This window comes from Gossypium hirsutum, chromosome D13 (assembly GCF_007990345.1).
Source record: "Gossypium hirsutum isolate 1008001.06 chromosome D13, Gossypium_hirsutum_v2.1, whole genome shotgun sequence".
Taxonomy (NCBI): Eukaryota; Viridiplantae; Streptophyta; class Magnoliopsida; order Malvales; family Malvaceae; genus Gossypium; species Gossypium hirsutum.
In genome coordinates, this window is record NC_053449.1 from 41318352 (window position 1) to 41343360 (window position 25009).

Sequence of the window (25009 nt, forward strand, 5' to 3'; positions counted from 1 at the left end):
AAATGACATCAAAATCAATTTCACAAGTCTTTATAATATCAGATTTTGATTTTTTTAGTGGCTTAAAACTTGACTCGAGGATATTACTAATTAGATTTCAAGAAATATTGAAGAAGTATGCAATGATCTAACTTTTTTTTTGTTTTGTTTTATTTTTAATTTGTTATTGGAATCTATTGAATGATAAATAATTTTATTTACAGTATATTTTAGTTATTCAAAACCAACATTTTCGATAGTTTATTTTTCTAAAATTTTTATATAAAATTTTCTGTTTTTTAAATATTTTTAAATTTTAAATAATTTTTATATAGAATCAAAGTCGAATTGACAAAAAAAATATAAAAATTAAGGATTAAAATTATTATCATACCAATTAAAAAAGTGTCCCGAGTAGACCTGTCCATGGGCCGGGCGGCCCGGCCCGGCCCGATGGCCAGCCCAAAATATGGGAGGGTTTGGGTAAAAATATAAGCTCGAAATATGGGCTTGGGAAAAATTTTAGGCCCGTTTAAAAAATGGGCCGGGCCTCGGGTAAGATTTTTTTGGCCCGGGCCCGGCCCGAAAAATATTAAATATATATTTTTTATTTTTAAAATATAATAGTTTTTTATTTTAAGTTTATTTACTTTCATTTTCTTGACTAGTGTTACAAAATAATAATAATAAAACATCAAGTTTGTTTTACTATGTTAGATTTTGTTACAACAATTAATACAATTAATACAATTAAAATTTGATAAATTTACTAATCAAATGTTAGATTTTATTACAACAATTAATACAATTAATACAATTAATACAATTAATACAATTAATAATTTGATAAATTTACTAATCAAATGTTAGATTTTATTACAACAATTAATACAATTAACAATTAATAATTTAATAATTTTACTAACAATTAATTTTAATAACAATTAGTTTTAATTTTATTAAAAAAATAATTTTAATTTTAATTAAAAATGGGCCGGGCTTGGGGCCCCATATTTTTTCTTCGGGCCGGGCCTGGGCAAAATCTCAGGCCCATATTTTGGGCCAGGCCGGGCCCGGGCCTAGTAAACGGGCTGAAAATTTTTTATGGGCCCGGCCCGAACCCAGCCCGACCCGGGCCATGGACAGGTCTAGTCCCGAGGGACCAAAAACCAAATTCGAAAAGTTTGTTGATCAAATTGTTGCTGTGACCATAATAAAAGCTTATACATAGTTTAGTGACTAATGTAGAGTTTACCCAAGTATTAATCAAGTCGATGAACTACTATAAATTAGTTGAGATTCTCATTCGTCACGTTTCTGCCGGCTGGGCTGAGTTGTCCCGGCTTCTTTTTTCTTGGTCATTCCGTCATTCATGTTCAACAATGTCCTTCCTTTCGAATTTCACCGCCTCTTTTCCCGGCGAGAGGCCACCGTTTATTCCACCATACTCCCAATTCAACTTACATTCGCTCCCTCCCATCAGTTCTAGACCCACTATTAGGATTTCCCCACCCTTCCAGGTAAATTCTACTCGCATTACTAACATTATAATTTTTAATTTCTTTTTTATTTCGTTGATCCATTTTTTTTATAGCTGCATTAATGCTGTTTTTTTCGGGATTTCCTCCTATTTTTCTGTTGAAGGACACATTTCGGGTCTCCCAGATAGGCGTTGGTAGGTCGAGTAGATACAGCAGAAAACGAAGCGTATGCATGACATTGATAAATGAGAGGCTTGGGCGTGATCGAGATATAGCCGATCCGTCTTCTGTACTGGTAAATGAAACTTTTGGGAACTGTTACACATAAACAACCCCGCCTCAGAGCGATGTTAATACTAGGGTCTAGTTCGCAACTTTTCGAATATTTAGAGAATATGCTAAGCTTGGTTACTAACACGAGGAAAAAAACTTATTTAACTCATTTCTTCTAAAGAGTAATTAGTATAAATTTAAATCTGCAATTAGAAAGATGAGTAAAATCTCTTGTAAAAAGTAAGAGCTCTTCAAATAAGCGAAAAGTTTTGCCATAAGTCAGTCATGTGAGTGGCTAAAAGGTACCAATTGTGATTAGTTATAGATAACCAAGGACTAAAACATGTGGAAAAAATAATACTCCAACCAAATCTAGCATAAGTATTTTATTGATCCATATATTTGTGTAAATCCTTATTTGTTCAGAGGCTGTTAAATTAATATCTCTTTGTGTAAATTAAACATTGTTCTTAAGTACGATGTTCTTAACTGGATGCTTTTTATGTTTGTTTTTGCAGGCATATGAACTAGTTCAAGGGAAACTTGTATGTTTTCTTCTACTAAAATACGGTATTTTGTAGTCTTATAGCTTTGGAATAGATAATTGGAATGAAAAATAGGTCCCTGGTATAAGATTTTGTGATGCATTATGTGATTGCATTCACTGGTTTGATATGGTGAATTCTAAGCCCAGATCATTTGTTTGTAAGTGGATTCAATATTAAATTTAAAAGTTAAAACCTCTTCATGCTTTTTAGCTTGTCTGACCCTCTGAAGTTCTTCCCTCTATGGTTATTGCATGCTATAATTGCTTGATCAGATGTGCTTGTTGCAAAACCATTTTTTTAGATGTTGATTTGTGCATGCAGTGGGATACCAGAATCACCTATATTGCCAATTGAGGGAAAAAATAATTATGGTTTTTCTTTCCAAAATATTCTAATTCTAATGTGATAAATGAGGCTTTATTTTCATTTTATAATCATAATTATGGTGATAATAATATTTAGTGTATGATAACTATGAGAAGTTATTGTAAAATGCCTTTCTTTTTTTCTCCATTTAAGAGATTCAATATGATTCTGTTGTTTCTTAACATTAAATTTAAAATGATGTTTCTGCTCGAATTTCTGAGAACTTATGCAAAAAAAATGCCTACGCAGGTAAAGTGGAGCTCTATGGTAGTACTGAACAGGTCAATTCCAGAGCCACCAACAGCTGTTCTCTTGCATGGAATTCTTGGTACCAGAAAGAACTGGGGTAAGCACCAAATATAGAATTGGTTAATACCTTTTAATATGCATGTCATGGTTTTTTGCTTCCCTTTTTCTATCATAGATTGCATTTGATATAGTTTTGCACCTTCTTTAGGGAATTTAATTGATCTTTTCCTTTGTGATTATATATCTCATTTGTTCCACATGAGAGGCTGAGTTATCCTAAAATCTTGTTTCCAACTCTTTCATGAGGTTACATAATATTTTTTAATTTAGTTAACATCTTGAGCTTTTTGATGTGTCTATTTTCCGCTCTGTTTGTGTATTGATGCTCTGCTGTTTGTATTCTTGGACATATCTCATTATATTTTAAGATAAAAAAATTATTGTTTGGAATTTGCTTGCAAAAGTAAGAGGATTGTAAAGTACATTTGTTTTAAATGTTGCAGGGTCTTTTGTTCGGCGGCTGGCACAAGAATTTCCAACATGGCAGGTAATGAAACTTTCTAGTTTTTGTTTCAGTCTCCTGGTAACTTTGTGTAGTGATACCATTGAATTAATTTGGTGGTTTTCTTTTCTTTTTTCTTTTTATCATTACTAAGTCCCATGTCTGATGTCTCCCATTTCAAAGGGAAGACTTTTATTGGTAGTTTTACAAAAATTTGATGCCTTAGAGCAATATTGATAATCATTTTGAGTTTACTTGAACTTATGATGGTGTTATGACATCTCTATGATGGATATTTTTAATCAGCTTAAAATGGATTATGTGGTAGCCTGGCTCTTGAAAATTATGATGTTAACACGCATTAATGTCCACATGTTGTGGCAAGCTATTTTTGGATGATGAATATATATCGGAAATTAAGGAAACAATGCACTTCATTGATTGAGATACTTAAATTGTTAAAAGTTAAGGTTTTTTGAATCTTTTACTGAATGAAACTTGAATAAAATAGAAACAAAATGCTTGATTAATTATTTAGAAGAAAATATTAGGTTCATTTGAATCTTGAATTGAATGAAACATGCACAAAATAGAAAGAAATACTTACTACAAAGGAGAAGGACAATCAGAAAAAAGAAAAAGTCTGAGGATCGAGGTAAAAACTAGAAATTAAAAAGTGATAGGAAAAAAACTATTAGACCAAAATTCAGTGTGACACTGTTAGAAAGAAAATAAATAAGAAAAGCCTGAAATTTTAACATGCTAGGTCCGAAAAGGATTAAAATAAAAGATTGAGAGTTAAACTATGAGAATATTATCAATAAACTTCCATCATTAGTTAAATACAACCAATGGCATAGCAGCAGCAGTTAGTACATTTCAATAAAATGGTTTGATAGCTTTTTCATTATAATATTACTTTCACTTAAGTCATTTCTCAAATGTGTAAAACTTGTGGTTAGAAACCACTATTGGAAAAAATAAATTCTCATATATAGTATTTATTATATTTAAAAAGAAAAAGGCTGTAAAAAATATTAAATAAAAAGTGGGAATGAATTCAATAAAAAGATAATAAGGAATTAAGAAATTATGAGACAAGAAAATATGATATTGTCAAAAGGAAAACTAGAATGGGCGGAAAGTTAAATATTAGTCAACAAAAGGACCAAACAAAGTAAAGAGTTTGTGTGGTACATGAAGGGTGAATATAAAGAAAAGATGGTATATGGTGTTCCAAGAACAACGCTGTAATCCATAAATATTGATAGTTTTTGTTTATGAGGGAAGGGGCATATTTATGTATTAGTAATTAACTTGGAAAATGCAGGTTACTAGGAATTAACTTCTAAAGCTTAGTTAAAATTGTTGGTGAGATACCATATCATAATGATGTGCTAGGCGTTTATGATATAAGCAATGTATATTGGGGCTTGAATGGAACATAGGATAGAACAGGTTCATTGTCTTTCAGGAGTGTTATAAGCTTTGTTGAACTATTGCCAAGTCAATGAATTAAAGATCTTGAAAATGCATGTCAGTAAAATGCAAATCATACTTAGGAAAGTAACCCACTAATATGCCATGCAACCACTGTACCCAATGATAGAACAGAATGCCTTATTTGTGTTATGCCTTTGAATTAAAATAAAATCACAGAAAATGGTACACCAGCAGCCAATTAACGCATATGAAAGGTGACTGAAAGCTGGTTCTTGGGTGCAATCTTCAATTTGAATACCTGTGGAGTTATTGCTGTCTCAGGATCTTAACTGATTAGGTTTGGTTTAGTTGTATCCTTCAGTGTCTCAAGTTTTCTTTAATTTACTAGGCCAAGGTGTTTGTTTGAATCTTACCGTGGTATCACTGGTCTTAGTTTGGTGTAGGAGAACTATTGGATCCTTATATGTGGTCCAACCATGGGGTTGGTGTCAGTTTTCTTGCAGTGCAGGTGAAGTTGGCCTTTTATATTGCCATGTGGCAAACTTAGGAAGAGAATCCTTTTTCTTTTTTAAATCTAGAACTCTTGTAAGGGTGAGACTGCCATATTATTTCATAATGCATTAACAAGCTTTAATGCCCTCATGTTCCGTCGGCCTTTTTTTTGGTGATAAATATATATTAGAAATAAAGAAAATAATTAATTAATTGATTAAGATGCTTAGATTGTTAAAAGATAATGAACTCTGAACTTTTATTTGGTATATTTGAGAAGAGGACTAACCTTAGAGCTAGATTGGTGAAGATGACATTTCCCATGTAATTGTGCTGCCACTGAGATATTCTTTCTTTACTTGGTTTTTACTTATTTTCTTTCCTACCCCCTCCCTTATTTACTTATACTGCAGCTAGATGGATTGCTAGGAAGTTTAATTTATTATGTTGCCAGGAATCTTATGTACTTGTGTATTTTGCTTGATGCAGTTTGTTTTGGTAGACTTGCGGTGCCACGGTGACTCAGCATCAATCAAGACGAGAGGTCCACATACTGTTGCTTCAACTGCTTTAGACGTGCTAAAACTAGTGCGTGGTTCTTAAGCCTGACTGTCAGTTTTATACTTCAATGTGATCCTTGAATTTTGGTTTTGTTGATGGGCTTGTGTGAGAGAGAACCATAATGAGGCAGAATTAATATGTTAATTCTGATTAAGTTAACCAAGATATATTCATGAGAATGCTTTAATACATTAACATATTAATTGAACCAAGATGTAATGATGAGAATGCTTCAATGCCTCCTGTTTCATTCTGAAATTATTTGATTTTGCTTCTTTGTATCCATATTTTAGAATATTTAGAACATACCTACACCAAATTTTGTTCCTTCTGGTAATTTATTGATTTTAATTATAAGCATGACTCCGTTGATTATGGTACTTATGATTGATTTTCTAGATTGTAGCTTCCTAGGAAAGTTTGGATTGTTCTTATATCACTTAAATTCCTTTAAAGAAAAAAAGAACTTAAAGGATGATGACGTTTATTAGTGAGAAATTGAAATAATCCTTGTTCTCTGATTCAACCCCTCAATTATAATTCTTTACCTGCTTTGATCTCAGTAGATGTGTCCTTTCCTTCCCAAGTAATAAAGAGTTTTATAAGCTAATCTAATAAACTAGGTCCTTGACATTCAAGTCTTTCATTTAAAAGTGGTTTTCCACTTCTCTGTATCTGAAAAGAACCTGAAATGTGAGAAAAAAATTTATACATTAAGACTTCTTATTCTTTTTATTAACAATTTTCTGGGTTTTTGCTGGAATAGATTGCACAACTTAGAATAACACCCCGTGTCCTAATTGGCCATAGTTTTGGAGGAAAAGGTACTTTTTAGTCTTTAGATTGGTTCATAAACTAAATTCTGGTGATATATGATATAAATATAATTAGTTGAAGAGATAATAGTTGTTGTATGCTTTCTATTTGTTTTTCAGTTGTCCTGAGCATGGTCGAACAAGCAGCAAAGCCACTTCCACGACCAGTTAGAGTAAGTTCTTTTCTTTCCCTTAGAAAATTTCAAATTGGTTCTTAGTCTTTTAGATGCACTTGTTGAGTGTGATGCACTGGTTGAGTGCTAATCACATCTCTTAAGGTGGATATATCTAATCTGGGGAGGTTTAAGGAACCCAAATTTATACAAGAGCCCAGGTATTTGCAACTTGTCCAATATAGATATGGAAAAAAGATCATGTAGTTCTATAATCAATCATAGGCCTGAAATACATACATACATACATATATATCAATTGGTTCTTTATTTTCTTGTCTCCAACGTCCAATTACTTTTCCTTATAATTTGTCTTTTACGGTTTGCTTTATAAATACTATAGGTTTGGGTTCTGGATGCCACTCCTGGAAAAGTTCGAGCTGGCCAGGATGGCGAGGACCATCCAGGGAAGCTAATATCTTTCTTAAGAAAATTGCCTAAAGAGGTGAATTATTGTGTTACTTTGTGGATCTATTTTCTCATTTGATATATGAACTGTGCTATTGAGACCATTGTCCCTTGTGTGATCTTTGATGAGATGGATTTGAACTTCCTTAATTCAATTATTTGCATCCTTGTAGATTTCTTGGGCCTTGCTATTGCTTCATTGGAACCCAACCAGTCTATCTTGGTTATTTTGATGTTTTCTTTGATCTTTACAGTTTTTGTGTATGGTTTAAGAGGTAATGTGAGTAGTACGTTATCTTTAAAGAGTTTAAATGGCTAGGATTAAATTGGGTTTTTGTGCATCCAAGGGTTAGGAACATAAGCTACTGTAACTCTAGTATACATGGTCTTCCAGACGCACTGGGAAGCCATATTGTAGTTGAATATTATTTGCTAATAGGTTGGACAACCTACAGTACTTGAGCCTCTATTATGGTTTTTTATGGTTTTTTCTTAATTATTTCCCTTCGTTGAAGCTAGGTGTCGTTATATGATCTCATCATGCAGATATTGTTTGTAAAACCTCTTCAGATAGAATTGTTTCTGTTTCTTTTTCATCCCTAATCTTAGATTTAAATTTTCTATTTACTGGTTCATTTGTACCTGGAGATAGTTACCATCTTTTTCTGAAATAATTAAACTAATCCATATATCATTTTCTTGTATTTTCAATTTGTTATTTTGCATTTCCTGCATGCCATCTTTAGAAAAAGAGAAATATACTCTTGTTCTTTTCCTTCTCTTGTATGTAGCTCTAAACTTGCAACAATTTTATTTGAGGCAGGTTTCTTCAAAGAGGGACATTGTGAATGCTCTCATTCAGGAAGGGTTCTCAAAGGATGTTGCGCAGGTATTTTTTTCCACAATCATCAAGTGTGGGGCTCCTTTGGAGTGTTACTTCATTTCATACTCATATTAACCGGTATAGTTTTTATATGTAGTGGGCCTATTATTTATGTTTGGTGTCTAGTCACCATCGACGGCTATTATATGATTGGAGAAATACTACAGCACTTTATTTGCATGATCAGTTCTTTTATAAATGCGTTCAATGTAATATATTGTCTCGTTCAGTGTTGTTAAGGTGCTGCGCCTCAGGCAAGGCACATTTGATCAGGTTCACACTTAGTGCATCTAGGCATGCTTTTTTATAAGGCGATATGTGCAAAAATACCTGCCTAACTGAAGTTCTCTTTAATTTTTAATTTTTTAGTTTCTCATTAAGTGTAGCTTTTTTAGTAAGAAAGGAGTTAATCTCAAACTGTCTACTTCTTAATATTTGAGTATTTAAGAATAGATATTGGTCCATAGGGAAATCATATATATCGTGCAACAAAAGAAGAAAGTTTGCTTGTTTTGTTGGATAAGTTGGACCGCTTTTTAGAGTTCGGCATCCTAAGTGTCATATTTTTAGCCTATTTCATATATGCATAGACACACACAAAAATACTTATTGCACCTTCACTCAAGTGAGTGTATTTATTTCCTTGCACTCTATAAGTGTTGTAGTGCTTAGAATGTGCCTTTTTCCCTTGACAACATTGGTTTCAGCTTAATTTGTTGACAAAAGCATGGATGTAGTTCCCTACTTTGCTAGGTAACTAAAAATTGCTTTTCTTTTTGTCTTTGTAATCAACAAAATTTCACCTTATTTTAGATCATCTTAAATATGGCACATCAATTTGGGCAATCTACTTGACTATCATGGATGTGCTATATGATCTAAAAATCAAGTATATAATTGATTTTCTTGATCATTTACGTTCTCTCTGGAGGGCGGAACATTCTTTTTCTGCTATTTTAGTCCATTCAAGATTTATGCAAATGCAAACATGTCATAGGAAAAGATACCCTTTAGTAGTTTAGCTTTCATTTTTGGTTATAAGAAATTTTAGTTAGTCTAGTTATCCTGTTTGGCTATACTTCATTTGTGAACCACTTAAGCATGTTAAAGATAGAGGACTTGAGAATAGTTTAAATAGTGGCTAAATTACTAAATAAGCCTCTGAACCATTTCAAAATTTCCTAAAAAACTAATATCCTTGTATATATTCAAATACACTTCTTTCTCTAATTTTGACCCATAAACATGGTAGTCGGTACCATACCGGTACCAAGTAGTTTGGGTTCCGTTTCGGTTGAGATTTTGACCCGTTTCAGTAAATGCCAACTTGTAGTGTGTACCGGCCCATACTGGTTGGTACAAAATATTGATATTTTAAACTTTTATTTTTTTCTATAATTGCACTTAAAATTAAACTATTATTAAATTAAGTTATTGAACCTAATTAATAATTTTAAAACTTATATTTTCATATTATAAATATATTTATATGGATGTAATTGAAATATATTTGCATGTATATATAATATATAATTTATTAAAAAACCAACATTTAGACTATAGATGATACAGAATTGGCCCTAACCTGCTTGAACTCTGGACAACCCAACTTGAGAACAACCCGAACAGGAAACAATCAAACTTGATGTGACTTGAACCCAATATAAACTGGCCCAACTTGTCTATTTGCCACCTCTGCTAAGCACTACCAAAAATTAAAATAAGTCACATGCACACACATACACAACCTTCTATGATACAAGATTTTTGGCAATCTTATAGAAAACAGCTTGATCTTGTCTCAAGGTTAACAATGTAAGATGCTAACATAGATGGAAGTAGGAGTAGCTTTCAGAACCTCCTACCTTTTGAATATTGATGACATAAAGCTAATGTATCTGGATGCCTGTCAATATAGTTAATCTGTTACCCATAGATTCTCTTCTTGAAGACTTAATACATTATGTTCATTCCATGTCCAGCATTACAATTGGAGGTACTTTTATATCTTTGTGCCCTGTTCTATGAGTTCCTTGAAACTAGCATATGCCATTATCCTGTAAAGTCTGTTAAGCATTTGCTTGTTAGTAGCCAGGGCGTATGAATTTGTATGTAATGACCTTTCCAAAAAAAAAAAAAAGGAAAAAATGTCTTTCATGGCCGTTTCATTGATTGAAGTTGCCCCCTGTTCAGGATTGAAATGATATTGTCTTGCTGCTAGTGCTTCTTCTGTGATTTAACTGTTATGTACAAGCCAGATACTCTGCATAAAATATGTGATCTTCTTGAATTGTTTACGCCATTCTTTCTGTTTACTGATTTATCATTCTATCTCTAGCGCATCTTTTGGTAAAGAAGCCCTGAGCTGCGAGCTGTGACTTTCAATCGGTTATCAGTTCCTTTAGATATTGCTATATTTAGTTTTTGAGATGATTTAATGACCATGAAAAAGTAATAAAAAAAGGGAAGGAACAGCATTTTATCTTTGATTTGACTTCATTGTCATGTTTCTCAGATAAAGTCATATTTTTGTTGCCCCCAATTTTTTCCTAGTTTTCACTCTTCCCATGTGTATTAAGTAATCTTTGACGAGGTTGTTATTAAAGAAATTTGCTGGTTGTCTACAATTCTACCAAAAAAAAAATATGTTTAACTTCTTGAAATGCTTACATCATTCTTACTTTAAATTCGTGCATCCATGTCTTGTTATCGTGTTAAAAGTATTTTCTATTTATATAAAATTTAACATGGTAATAATTTGTGATACATATATTTTATGCATTCGTGTATTCATGTCCCGTTTGTGTTTCTTTTCCGTGTTATGTCTTGTTTCTTGTATATTTAGCTATTTTTTGCATGCATGTTTAATCGTCTCGTATTGTATCCAATATTGCCAGCTCTACTTACTACATACATATTTGTCATTGTATATCCAGCACATGATTTGGTAATGAAGCTTATAAGCTGTCACTTCAATTGGCTATCTGTATAATTTTTGTTTCTCAGTTCTTTTAGATACCGTCGGGTGTATTTTTGTGTTGGTTATAGAAGAAAAAAAATAAAGAGCAGAAGAATACCATCTTCATATTTGATTTTGACTTTATTTGTCATGTTTCTCAGATTAAATCATATTTCTTTTTCTCAAATTTTACCTGGTTTTATTCATTCAGTGGGTTGTCACTAATCTTCGACCAACTGGTGCTGCTAGTTCTTCATCATCAAGTTTCTCGTGGGTGTTTGACCTTGAAGGGATTTCAGAAATGTACGAGTCCTATGAAGAAACAAATTTATGGTAATCGTACCTGGATTAAGCTATAGGGTGTGGTTTGGATTTTATTTTACTTGTCCATATTCAGACTGAATGTTGGTGTCTGTTAAGTGACTTTTATATGTTAAATATTTCAAATGATAAACATAAAAATAAGAAGTAAAATTTGTTCTCATTTTGAAAAGAGCTTTCAACTGTTTATTATATGTTTCTTTTGGCTGCATAATTACAGGAAAGTGGTGGAAAATCTACCTCGTGGTGTGCATGTTAATTTTTTGAAAGCAGAAAGGAGTTTGCATCGATGGGCCCTTGAAGATCTTCAACGGATTCATGCTGCTGAAGAGTCTGCTGCTGACGAGGGCGGTGGAGTAGAGATGCATGTCCTTGAAGATGCTGGACACTGGGTACATCTATTGCTCTGTGCATGCTTTAATTACTTTATGTTTTCTCCTTTGCACATAACATATGCCTGGATTTACACCCATTACTTATCGTGTTGCATCTTTGGTGTTTGAATGACGTTGATGTAGAACCTACGATGTAAGAAGTATTACTGAGTTTCATGCTCAATAAAGTGTGTATATCCCGATAAATGTCACAGCTTTTCAAGAAGGTTATACTATCGCACTATGATGTCTAATTTTGACAGTGTTCTAAAAATCACTCTCGTCAAGAGATAAAAGGGATGTCCAGGCTGCTTGAAAGTATGCAACCTATATAGAAAAAACTTGTGTGACCTGTGAAAAAGAGAAATACAAAATTTGCAACTTTTCTGCTCTAGAGCTCTCGTTTTTCAGTTAGCACATTAGAACATTTGGAAGTCTGGTTAGCTGCATTTTTACATAGCAAGAACATACGTAAAGCATCTACTCGGAACCATGTTCGTTGGACATGATTACAAGTGTTGGATATGGGTAGATGTCTAACAGAGGTATATCTTTTTCATGGATTTGGAGGGTCAAATCCCTATAATCATGGGTTGACTTAGTTGCATACTTACTGAATAGTTCTGGTAGTTGCTAGTTGTATCATTTGTAATTTTAGGTTTGATGCAGAGCTATTTTCCGTAGTGCGAGATTTTTAGTAATGTTGAACTTGCTTTATTTTCTTAATAGGTACATGCAGATAACCCAGATGGACTCTTCAGGATTCTTTCATTTTCTTTCAAGGGAGTTAAAGCTTAAAGGGGTTGTATGCTTTTCAAATTTTGATATCTGTTAGACTCTTTTTTGGGTTAAAGTACACGTCCAACACATTTAAATATGAATAGGAGGGTATGATCCTGAAAAGAGTGAGCTGGATACATACCTGTATCCTACAATCATTCCCGAGTACTGGTAACTTAAGCTTTGAGTTGCATGAAATCAAAATTAGCCATTTATCTTAGCTCAATATTGTAACTTTATTCATATGATTACCAATCTTCTAGTCATTAAATCATTACTGTACCATAGTAACTGATAACTTACATAGTTGTTCTACATTTCTTTTTTGTCTACTTCAAATTGCCTTTGTTCAAATATGATGTGGAGTGATAAATGACTTGTTTGTACAAGTTTTATCCTTTTATCATTTATTTATAAAAAGAATGATGCTCGTTAGAAAGTGATTTTTTTTAGGTATAAAGTTTTTTTTTTTAAATACAGCTGTAGTAATTAAGTTATATTGTATCATTAACTAAGCGATGCAATTAACATTAGTATTATCAAATCATTGCTACAGACAGTAATGGTTGAATGGTTGCAGATTGAGTAACGCGTTTTAATTAGTTAATTTTGAATTTTAAATCCAAGCTTTTGTACCCTGTGCAGTTGAAATTTAATTTTTCTATTTATATTATATTTTCAGGTCTAATTATTAATAATGTTAAATTTATTTTGTAAAATTTGATAGTGTGGTATTTTGAAATAAACAAATATTCACTTGAATTTTAACTGTATCAATAGGACTTGATTTTTAAATGTAAAAAAGTAGGGAGACTGTAAATACTATTTTAACTTTTTAAAATAGGGTTTAGGGTTTAATGATAAATATTTAATAATACCCATAAGCCATAAAATTTATCAATTAAACTCTTTTGAACCTTTTATACTTAATTGAGTTTTTTAATTAACAAAAATAAATTCATTGACTGACGTTAATCATTAATATTTAATGGTGAGATTGATATCACTGAGTTGTTAATAAGATGTAGCCACATCAACAAAAAGTAAATAAATTTTTTCCTTTTTTCTTTTCTCCCCTTTTTCCATTTTGCTTTCTTTTTTCCTTCCCTCTCTCAACCCTAAACCAAATTGCATCTCATCTAAATCATTCTCATGTGCTTGTACCAAACCCAGAGAAGAACCTCCATCACAAGCCTCAACCCCATCATCTCCACTAACAACCACTAACAACTTAACAACAAACCGACACCCTTGAACCAAGTCATTTTCATTTTAAGAAACCCACCATCAACTTGACACTAACAATCCCTTTTTTTGAGAAGTAAAAAAGATTTTATTACTCAACACGCAGTCCCAAACAAAATTAAACAAGAGAATACACCAGAAAACAAATACACAATTGAGAGAGAGAGAGTCATGGGGGGTTCAGTGAGGATGATGGTGGAAATAGAGGAGGTAGTGAGGAGTTTAGTGGTGCACGATGAGTAGCAAGGAAGGGTGAGAGAGTTGGGAGTCCATAGAGGAGGTGAAAAAAGAAGATTTTTTTATCTTATAATTTTTTTTCTATCTTATAATCCAGTACTCAATTAGGTGTAAAAGATTGGGATTTGGGAGGGATTTAATTTATTTTTCAACAAAATTTGGCAAAAAATTATAATCACCTATAATAAAATAATTTCTTTGACTATTGAATATCCATTCAAGGATATTCAAATATCTAATAATATATTTAACCTGTAACTAAGAGAAAGCAATTTAGATTTAATTTTTAATGAAAATTTTTGTAATGATAACTATGAGAAAAAAAAATATTTTTAGCCCTTGATTAAAGTGAATATAGATTAATCATTTATACTATTTCATTAAAATAAAATGTCAATCACCATTTTTTTTAACCTTTTTACAGTACAAATAAGGAAGAATATTAAAGAAAATGAACTCGACTTTCATATTCAGTTTATTGATTATAAAATGTATATATAATCTTGATATTGCAAAATACAGTAAGACATTTAATCGAAACATACAATGAATAAAATGTATTAATATTTGGAAACAAAACATCTACTGGAATTGTATGTATTCAATTGCTAAAATAATCTTACAAAATTTAATAAAATTAAATCATTCATAAAATTTTAATCCAACTACAAATTGCTATTATATATGATTCTTTGTATTCTTATATCGAGTAAAATAAAATCTTCAAAGATTTTAAAATATGAAAACAAAATTAGTTTATTTTTACATGTTACCACTACATGTTTTGTGATCTGGTTCAAATGGCGACCTGATCCAAAAACTAGAACAGCTCGCCATCCCCTATCCGCCTAATGGCCACGACTCGCCTCACCCTGTGTCCACGACTCTCCATCCTTTGTCCGTTTGATGGCCACGACTTGCCTCTCCCGTGTCCACAGTTGGCCATCCCTATGTCTACCTGATGGCCACAACTCACCATCTCTCCATCTCTTTATTCGTACCACTTCACTAGCTCGCCACTTCGCTCCTAGGTCGCCACCTTCCCCAACTTGCCAGTTTGCCCAGTAGCTGATCTGCAGTTTGCCATTTCCTTGTTCGGCACTCTCCAACTTCACCTCCCAGCTCGCTATTCCCAGCTCGCCTATTTGCGAGGAGGCCCCTTCAAAGATACCTTTGAGGTTACGTGTCAAACCTAGAAGGGTAATGTGTCGTTGTCTAGTTGTCCCCTAGCACATCCCATCAGAGAACCGTGCCTTATAAATATGAAGATAACTTCCATGAGAAATGGACCGAAGAAAAAACCCTCAACACAACATGGCATTTTTTTGTTTAAAGATTATAAAGTATATTTTTATATTAATTTATATTAAACTAAAATTTATATTAATCTTTTTTCTATGGATTATTATTTGATACACAAACGGTGAAGATTTTTAAACTCTACAAGCATAAGAGAATGACAACTGTCCTTAACTGATTATCACATCCCAAAAATCCGGTTAGTAGAATCGGGTTAATAGACCGAATATTCGATCTAAATTCTGGAATTAGGATTATAGTAATTAAATAAAAAATACTATAAAAATAATCAGAATTAAAATTTAGGTTGGAAAATTAAAATTAAGTGGTCGACATTTAATTTTCTTAAAACGGATTTTATAAAAATGAAATCGAATTTGAAAAATAATTAGGAAAATTTGTTTAATTAAAATAGGGACTGATTTGAAAAAGGGCAAAAACTGAAAGTTTTTAAAAGGAAATTTTTCCTAAATTTAGAAATCAGTTTTCCCACTTTCCTATTTAAACCCCCAATCCCGTTTTTCCCTCTCTTCTCATCATTAATTTAAAATTTTTCTCTAATCCAAAACTGAGTTTTTCTCTCAAAATTAGCCCTTCCCTATTGATTTTTTAGCCTTCCAAACACCAATTCTTCCTTCAATTTTTTAAAAAATTCCTCTTTTCCTCATCAATTTCTTCATTGTTCTTCAAACGTTTTTCAACGAATTAGATCTATACTTCGCCATCCTTCTCAAAGTGAGGTAATATTCTTATTCTTATTTTTAAATCTAAGCTTGTTGTTTTTATAATTCAAAATTTGATAAACTATTACAAGACTTTAATAGATCTAAAGCTTTCAAACCAAAAATTGGCTTAAAAATGGCGAAACTCGAAATATTAAGTTAACTTGCTATTTTAAGTTTATTTTCAACTTATTTTGAGCTAATTAGAAGGTTTGTAAGCTCAATTTTATAGATCGTTAAAATATTTTTATGAATTTTGACTTTTACCTCTTTAATCGATTTTGTAAGCTTAAATTTTTGGAAAAGCTAGACTTGATAAATTAGGTCATTTTGATAGCTTAGATTTGTAATAATATGATATTTAGGATGCTTAGAAACATGTTTAGGGATTAGAAACGAAAATTGAGTGAGAAAATCTCTTATTTTAGTGTCAAAATCATTAATTACAAACGAGCATATCGAAAGGCAAAGAAAAGCTTATTTAACCTTCGACAATTGAACGAAAGCGATTTGGTGAATGATTGAAATTACTATTTTTAGGCATGATTCCTTAAGTTGAATGGGAGTTTAGGTTGGCATAAACACCTAACATAAGTTCTAAGTGTAAGTTTTCTTACTCAATCCATGTAATATTATATGTGATGTTTTTATATTGTGATATGTGATACATGTGAGATAATTAAGCTTGTGACATGTGTATTTGACAGCTAATGTTAAGTGGCTTGCTGGTTTTATGCATACCTAAGTGATTTAAAGTGAACGTGGCTCTTTGAGCATTAGTGAAAGCGCCTGAGAGTGCATTAAATGTGATTGTGAAAGTGATGTGTATAAATGTTTTTGGTAAGTGAGAGTGGGCATAAAACAATAAGTAAATGTGTGTATAAGTGAATATGTTGACTTTGTGAACTCTTGGAACCATTGGATATCATTAGCATGCCATAGGATTGTAAGCACTCACCACCATTTATTTATGATTGGGTGTTGAGGCCCCAGGATAACGTTGGAGAGATAAGGGGATGTTGAGCTTAGCTCCATCATCGGAATAGCGTGGTGTGCTTGGAGAGTGTTAGCATTCATGCTACACTTATATGGGATAGCATTAGACTTTTTGAGTCATTTGGAGTGTTTAGAGATCCGGTTATCCAATGCGTTATGTTTCTATACATGTTTAATAGTCACAAAATGTCAATATATCAATATGAAATGCTATGAGTATGCTTATTGCAATGTCATGATTGATTGATATAGTATGCTTTCTTTTAACTATAGAGTATGTGTTTAATTGTGGCAATCTTTGAGCACTCACTGAGCTTGGATAAGCTCACACTCTTGTATGATTGTTTTGCAGAGAAATAACTATATTTTGGGGGGTAGAAGTGAGCAAGCTAAGTGATCCAAGCAAGACATTCCTCTTGAGTATGTGTTGTGACTTTTTGGTTATAAAAATAAAGACAATATGGGACCATACTTGAGGGAATTAAACATTGTCATTTCATTGGTTTGTAAATAGACTTTTAAGAATTGTTTTAAGGATTTTTGTGTTAGAACCGTAAAATAATATCTGACATAAAACTTAACAAACCATAAACTAGGATCTGTCATGTCAAATCATCAAGAATAAGTCAAGAACAAAACTAGATGCGAAAGCGTACTTGAATTTATCGATTTCTGGAAATCTACGGATCTTGAAGTTTTGATTTTCCAAATTAGCACATAAGTAATCTAGAGAAGGTGACTCTCTATTTTTTAAAGATGAGTTATTAGAAAAATTATCTTATATGTAATTTGGGGACCATAACCCTAATATATAAATTTGGCATATTAGCCCTAATTTCTAATCATCCCATCATCAATTTGAAATTAGTTACTCGAGTATCTACACATATTTTGACTCATACTTTGTTTAATAATTAAAGCCCAATAAACCTTAACCAAATTACATTAGTTTTAATTTGGGCTAACCTATTATGATAGTAAATAATAACATGTAGCTACCTTTATTATATATTTGATTTTCATATTTCCAACATTTTGAACTTGGTTTTATGTTTGATTGAGGCTTGAGAATAATGTTTGAACATGTTTGATGTTGGTGGTGATTGCATGATATTGATATACATGTCTCTTGGTTAAGTTCTTGATGTAGATGCTTAAATTGTATGTTGGATTTCTTCACATGTTTATAATGACCCAATGGTATGGAATGAACCTATTTTCCCCTTGGAAATGTATAAAATGCAAATTTGGTATGTTGAGTATTTGAATTGTGGAATTGGAAATGCATGTTAGCATAGCTAATTACTTACGGTTTCAAATTTAGTATTTGAATCTTATAGTGTAATTAAAAATGTTTGAATAATCTATGTATGCTATGTGACATGTTAGAATAGAGAAGTTTGTTCAAATGCATGAGATGGTATGATAAGTTGGATGCTAAAGTGTCAAATGTAGGTTTTTAGGCTGTTTCTGAAGAAATTGCGGGTGACGTCTTGATGAGGGATCTTCGTTGGGATGCCCTTTTTCGCGTCCTCGTGACAAGGGGCAACGTCCATATCACGTCACAACAAGGGGTTCGCATGGTCGCGGCATGACAAATTGTTGATTTTTGGGAAGTTTACTAGTTTTGTATTCTAGTATTAGATTTTATACAATAAAATTGGAGTCCTTAAATGCTATGAAATGCCTTGAAAAAATTTTGCATGATTAAATAGTATATGTTTAATTTCATAAATTTACTTTTAATTTTGCAAAAAATATTTTCCGAATATTTTTCAAATTTACAATTTAGTCCTTGAATCTTTGTTTTAAAATTAAATGAGTTTTACTTGTTGGTTTTAGTTGATTCTTTGAAATATTGTTTTAATAATCTACTATGAACTAATTACATGTTAAATTTATTATTCTATGAGAGTTTCGTTCGGTAATTGCAAATTGATGATTTTTCTCCTAAGTGTTATTTCAAAGATTTTCCTAGATAAACATGATTTTAGGGTTTGTATGTTTTCCTTGAGCTGTATGATTGATAATTATGCATGAATATTATGTGGTGTCAATAGTGGTTTTGTGGTGTGATTAGTGGTCGGTAAGGAGATCACATAAGTGACTAATGTGACGTTCTGGATTCGGGTTGGTCCATCTCGACTGGGTTAGGGCGTCACAATGATATTTAAAAAGAATAAAAAAATACAAAAATGAGACATGTGATGACCTCTTAACCTCGCTTATAGATTTAAAAAATTTCATCATTCGTGTATCAAATAATAATATGTATTATTATTTAAAGAAACTATATATACAATTATTTAAACTCTTGAGTTGGTGTCACGAGTCAACTAGGCACCAACTTAATTAGAGAAATTACTATAATGCCTTTTATATTTCAAATCTATAATTTCCCTAGCTCACTTATTTGAAAACAATAATTTCCCTACCTCACTTATTTGAAATATGAAAGGAAATTTTAGTAATTTCCTTAATTAAATTGGTGCCTAATTGTATGTGCTTCCTAGAATTTAACCCAGCACTTTATAATTTAATCCAAATTAGTACATGTTTTTCTATTTCTCAAAATAAACATTATGTATTAAACTAATTTTTATAAGTTAAATTTTCAATTAAATAATTTTCTCAACCCAATTCTAATTCTGTTAAAATCAAAGCAACTTTACCATAAAAGAATCTATGAGAAAATATATGTAATTTTTCTACATTCAACGAATTCATAATGACCAATTAATTTAATTCTATTTTCAAACATCAATTAATTAATTAATAATTCAAAAAACCATAAATTAATTCTTAGATCATTTTTATGCTTAGTAAGAAAACCACATCCATTTCCAAATGTTATTCATTTCTCTAACTTTATCGCTTCTATCCATTTTTGCTCATTTGATTCAACATGCAATTCATTTCTGGTTTCAACGAGCTAGTAGTGGGACTAGTTGGACATATATGATTAGGGCTCAAATGATTTATAATTAAGTTCTAGCTTTTCACCTATTAATTGTAAACTCATTTAGTCACGAAGTCATTCCACTACAATATCATGACTGAGCTCTCCCTAATTACATACCATTACGAAAACTACTCGATCAATGCTCATCCAATAACCTTATCATAAGTTTGTTATTCTCATAGGATATCCTTAATCTCTTAGGGATAAATATGTTCTCCCAATATGATCTTATTTTATCTCATGATAACCAGTACATCTTCCTTCATGAAAAGTTAACTAATATCAAATAGTAATTAAGTCATTCATAAAAAGCCGAATGACTCGTGGCCACGTTTACTTTTCATCTATCATGTAATGCAAATGATAGGATATCATTTGGGTCTTGGGCTATGAATTTCACTATTGTGAATGACACTACATACTGCAGAAGTGGTATACACAACGCACCAACTTTCGATTCCTTATCTAATCGAACTCAAGCTTTTACTTGCATCAAAGTATATGAATCACACATACATAGTCCATCATCCACTCAAGATTAATGTATGCCACACTATTAATGTCACAAATGACTAAATCCATAAACGAATTCTGGATCTATTTTTTAAAAACATAATACACTAAATATACTAAAAATATTAAAATAAATGTTTCATAACTAATTGAAAATAAATAAAAAAGTCTTTATACTTAAATAATATTAAGGTAAGTGCAACTTAATAAGCAAATGCCCCTAAAATAGTAGACAAATTAACAATAAAACAAATGTTATACAATATCTTAAATTAACATAAAAATAGTAGCAATATAATAGTAAAATGGTAGCAAAATAATGGTAAAAAGTGGGAAAAAACAACAAAACATGGGAAAACAATAGAAAAATAGCAGAGTTGTTTTATTGTAAATTCAGGTCAGACCTGATCCAAAAAAAAAACCCTTACTCAAGGCCTGACCCATTTTTTAAACGAGCTTTTTTTTCCCAAGTCTATTTTTGGGTCTATATTTTTACCCAAACCCTCCCATTTTTTGGGCAAGCCTTCGGGTTGGGCCGAATGGCTTGGCCCATGGACAACTTTACTTGATAGATGACATATGAGTATTTCAATTGGTTTGCTCATTTTTTATTAGACTAAGGACATATTTAGGTTCGTTTACTAATATAAGTTGTCATTTCGTATTACGATCTGACCACATAATATCAATTAGTATTAGTTAAAAATTAGATAACTAATGAGCTAATATTTGCTTTTATTTTGCTTTACATGCAAAAACCACGTGACGACAATATAAAAAGGGTATTAATATTATTCATGAATAATTTTATTAACTGATCTATTCAAAAAATCAGATGTAATAGTCTCCCACTTGCCTTAGGGAAGTAGATGAGTCATATTTCACATTCACATTCTCTCCATGTGTTTCTTAAAACTCCTAACTAATGAAGTCTTGGTACACAAGTCCGCAAGGCTGCCCTCTATTACGACTTTAACTACATCCACTATTTTATCTGTCACAATCGTATCCCTTATGATACTTTTTATCATTGTGTTTTGTCCTCATGTGATTTCTTTGGGGTTTAGCTATTTCCACATTGTTTTAGTGTCATATTTTTTCCATACCATGGTGAAGTTAGCAGTGTAACCCTGATTGACACTTATTCATACTATGGACTTGCCACCTAGGATAAAGACACAACCCGTTGTCGATTTCATTGAATCTCAACACGTTTGTAAGCTAGAATGAATATATTCGATTGGAGGAAGATCTCTTTTAGAATACACAATACTATAATCCCCCATTCTCCGTAAATTCTTAAGTATATGCTTAACTACTTGCCTGTGTCTTGGACCTGAATTCGTTTGATACCGACTCGCCAACCTCACTGCGAAATAGATATCTGGATGTTTGCACAATATAACATACATGAGACTTCATATTGCAGAAAGATAAGAAACCTTTCTCATGTTTTCTCTTTCTTTCACCGTCTTAGGACAATCTTACAAAGAAAGATGAAGTTTTGATATAGAGGGTTGTGTTCCCTTTTTAGAATCGATCATTGCATAATGTTTTAATAACTTGTCTATGTATGAATCTTGTGATAATTCTATCATGTTTTTATCCCTTAGGATTCCAATACCTAAAAAAAAATTAGATTTTCCCAAGTCCTTCATGCTAAACTATTGAGTTAACCATAGTTTAAGTGATGACAATGTCCCTACATCATTTCCAAATAGTAGAATATCATCGACATATAGAATGAGAAAGACCACCATTCCATCCCCAATACTTTTATAAATATAAGGTACATCTACATTTTTCTCAAACCTAAAAGTTTTGATCACTTGATCAAATCTTTGATTCCATGAGTGGGATGCTTACTTAAGTTCATATATGAATCTAAGTAGTTTGGAAACACTACGTTTGTTTCCTTTAGCTATATATCCGATGGGTTGTATCATATAAATGTTATATTTAAGATCGTCATTCAAGAATGTTGTCTTGACATCCTTTTGCCAGATCTTTTAATAGAGAGCCACCGCAATGAATAATAGTATGCGGATTGACTTGAGCATGGCAATTGGAGAGAAGGCTTTTTCGTAATCGATACATTCTTTCTGAGTATAATCTTTTACTATAAGTTTGACCTTGTAAGTTTCCATGTTTTCATTCACATTTCTTTTCTTCTTGTAGATCCACTTACACCTTATAAGTTTTATCCTTTCTGGTAAATCTACAAGTTCCCATACTGAGTTGGAATTCATAGAATTCGTCTAAGCTTTCATAGTTATTTCCTATAGCTTGGAATCAACACTCTTCATCTCTTCATCATAAGTGAGTGGGTCATCATGTTCCTGTTTGGAAAACTCAATGTTTAAAACACTTCCACCAGATTAGATAAACTCAAGCCTTCGAGAGACTCTTCCACTGCGATGAAGCACCCTATGCCGCTGATAGTTTGTAGGTTTACTATTAGGAGTTTGTTGTGGAACCATTTTTATAGGGCTTTGTGTATTTTTCAAAAGTTCTTTGAGTACTTCTTTACTTTAAGGTTTGATCTCATTCATGTAATGAGTTGACAGTATCACTATTTGTTCTTTCAGGTTTTAAACAAACCACATTTTGTTCCTTTTAGATATCCTACAAACATGCACAATTCTGTCTATGAATCCAACTTCCTCGCATCTCTATCCAATACATGGGCTAAGCATCCCAAATCCTGAAATGATTTAGATTCAAATTCCTGTCGTGCCATAATTTGTATGGAGTTTTAGATGTTACCTTAGTTGGTACATCATTGAAAATAGAACAAGTTAATTGTAATGCATATCCCTAAAATGAGATTGACAACTTCGAATAACTTAACATCGAATGAACCATGTCTAACAAAGTTCGATTTCTTCTCTCTATCATGCCATTCTATTCTTGAGTGTCTAACGCAGTTCATTGGATAGAATCTCATTCTCTATAAGATACTCTAAGAACTCATTTGATAAATATTCCCCACATCAATCAGACCAAAGTATTTTTTTGGATAAACCTTGTTGTTTCTCCACTTTCGCATGAAACTCTTTGAATTTATCAAAGGTTTCACTCTTGTAATGCATTAGGTACACATACCCATATTTGGAATAATCATCAATAAAGGTTACATAATACTCGTTACTACCTCTTGCACTGACGTTCATGGGGCTACATACGTCAGTGTGCACAAGTTCTAAGGGTTTTAGAGCCCTCGTTCCTTTTGCATTAAAAGATCGCTTAGTCATCTTACCATCCAAGCAAGATTCACATTGTGGAAGATCAACCTCTTTAAGCGAACTTAAGGTATCATGTTTAACAAGTTTAGTGATTCTTTCTTGGCTAATATGACCAAGTCTCAAATGCCAAAGGTACGCCCCATTAGAGTGAGAAATTTTAAGTCTTTTATTTGAAATTTCAGTTTTAAGTAGCATGTACATCTTTGGTTTGATAAAATAGATATTATTTGACATCCATTCATTATAGATAAGTTTATGATTTCTAATTATTACAATACTATTATTAAAAGTCAAGGTCAAGCCGTCTTTAAATAAACATGCAACAAAAATTGAGTTTCTTTTTAAACTTGGTACATAGAAAATTTATTTTAAAATAATCTTCCTAAAATTATCGAAATAAAGATGTACATCTCCCATTGCTTCAACTGCCACACTTGTTTCATTTTCAGACCACAACGAGTAGACTCTTATCCCTGAGATCTTTTATTTCCCCAAACCCTTGTAGAGAAACACACACATTGTTAGACTTAAATAAATGGTCTATTAAATCTTCCACTAAGCAAGCTTCTATAAAATAGAGTTCCATGCCTTTGCCTTTAATACCCAAGTAATCTTTTGCAGTCTTTACAGTTTGCTTTAAAGTGCCCTTTCTTGCTGTAGAAGAAACACTTAGACTTAAATAAGTCTTTAGGCTTCTTAGTCTTCAGCCTTTCCACTTTAGGTGGCCTAGAAAACTTAGCCTTGTTTATTTTACCGTGCCTTCCCTTCCCTTTACAGGAAGATGTTAGATCTGGAGCCTTGAGTGTAGTATATTCATTTGTAAACTTGTAATTTTTTCAAACAGATTGATTAATAAAAAATTTTCTTTAATTACAATTAATTTACTTTGTATTATTTTCCTCATATGATTTTTCACGAAAAAAATAGAAGTAAATGTTACTCATTGATTGCCTAATGTATAAAATAATACTAAGTGGTATTTTGTGGTCAGATTGTAATAAGGAAAGACAACTTGTATTAGTAGAAGAACCTAAATATGTCTTTAGTTTAATAAAAAATGGGCAAATCGATTGAAAGACTACTATGTTGTCTACTAAGTCTAACTGGGGAGATGTCTTATCAAGGGCATTGGAGCAGACGACTCACAGAAGATAGAGACATAGATGTGACTGACTGAATAGAC

The 25009-nt window shown here is 32.0% G+C and overlaps 1 protein-coding gene across 2 annotated transcripts; it reads left to right on the forward strand.

The window, feature by feature from the left end:
* The first annotated feature begins 1238 nt into the window (after positions 1-1238).
* LOC107920733 (protein ABHD11) lies at positions 1239-12881 on the forward strand. 2 transcript variants are annotated; one of them, XM_016850570.2, is made up of 13 exons: positions 1239-1499; positions 1624-1755; positions 2252-2278; positions 2897-2993; positions 3400-3443; positions 5823-5921; positions 6661-6718; positions 6830-6882; positions 7226-7327; positions 8114-8179; positions 11344-11465; positions 11674-11845; positions 12557-12881. In XM_016850570.2, the coding sequence occupies exons 1-13, from the start codon at positions 1254-1256 to the stop codon at positions 12623-12625; spliced, it is 1287 nt and encodes a 428-aa protein (XP_016706059.2). In that variant the 5' UTR covers positions 1239-1253; the 3' UTR covers positions 12626-12881. The 2 variants fall into 2 exon arrangements, with proteins under 2 accessions (XP_016706059.2, XP_016706060.2); XM_016850571.2 differs by having other exon boundaries at positions 1241-1499; positions 1645-1755.
* The last annotated feature ends 12128 nt before the right edge of the window (positions 12882-25009 follow it).

Excerpts from the sequence above, each read along its gene's own strand:
- LOC107920733 (XM_016850570.2), top strand. The coding sequence starts at position 1,254 with ATGAACTACTATAAATTAGTTGAGATTCTCATTCGTCACGTTTCTGCC. Across the intron at positions 2,279-2,896 it reads AACTAGTTCAAGGGAAACTT|GTAAAGTGGAGCTCTATGGT; the intron begins GTATGTTTTCTT and ends ATGCCTACGCAG. Across the intron at positions 3,444-5,822 it reads AAGAATTTCCAACATGGCAG|TTTGTTTTGGTAGACTTGCG; the intron begins GTAATGAAACTT and ends TGCTTGATGCAG.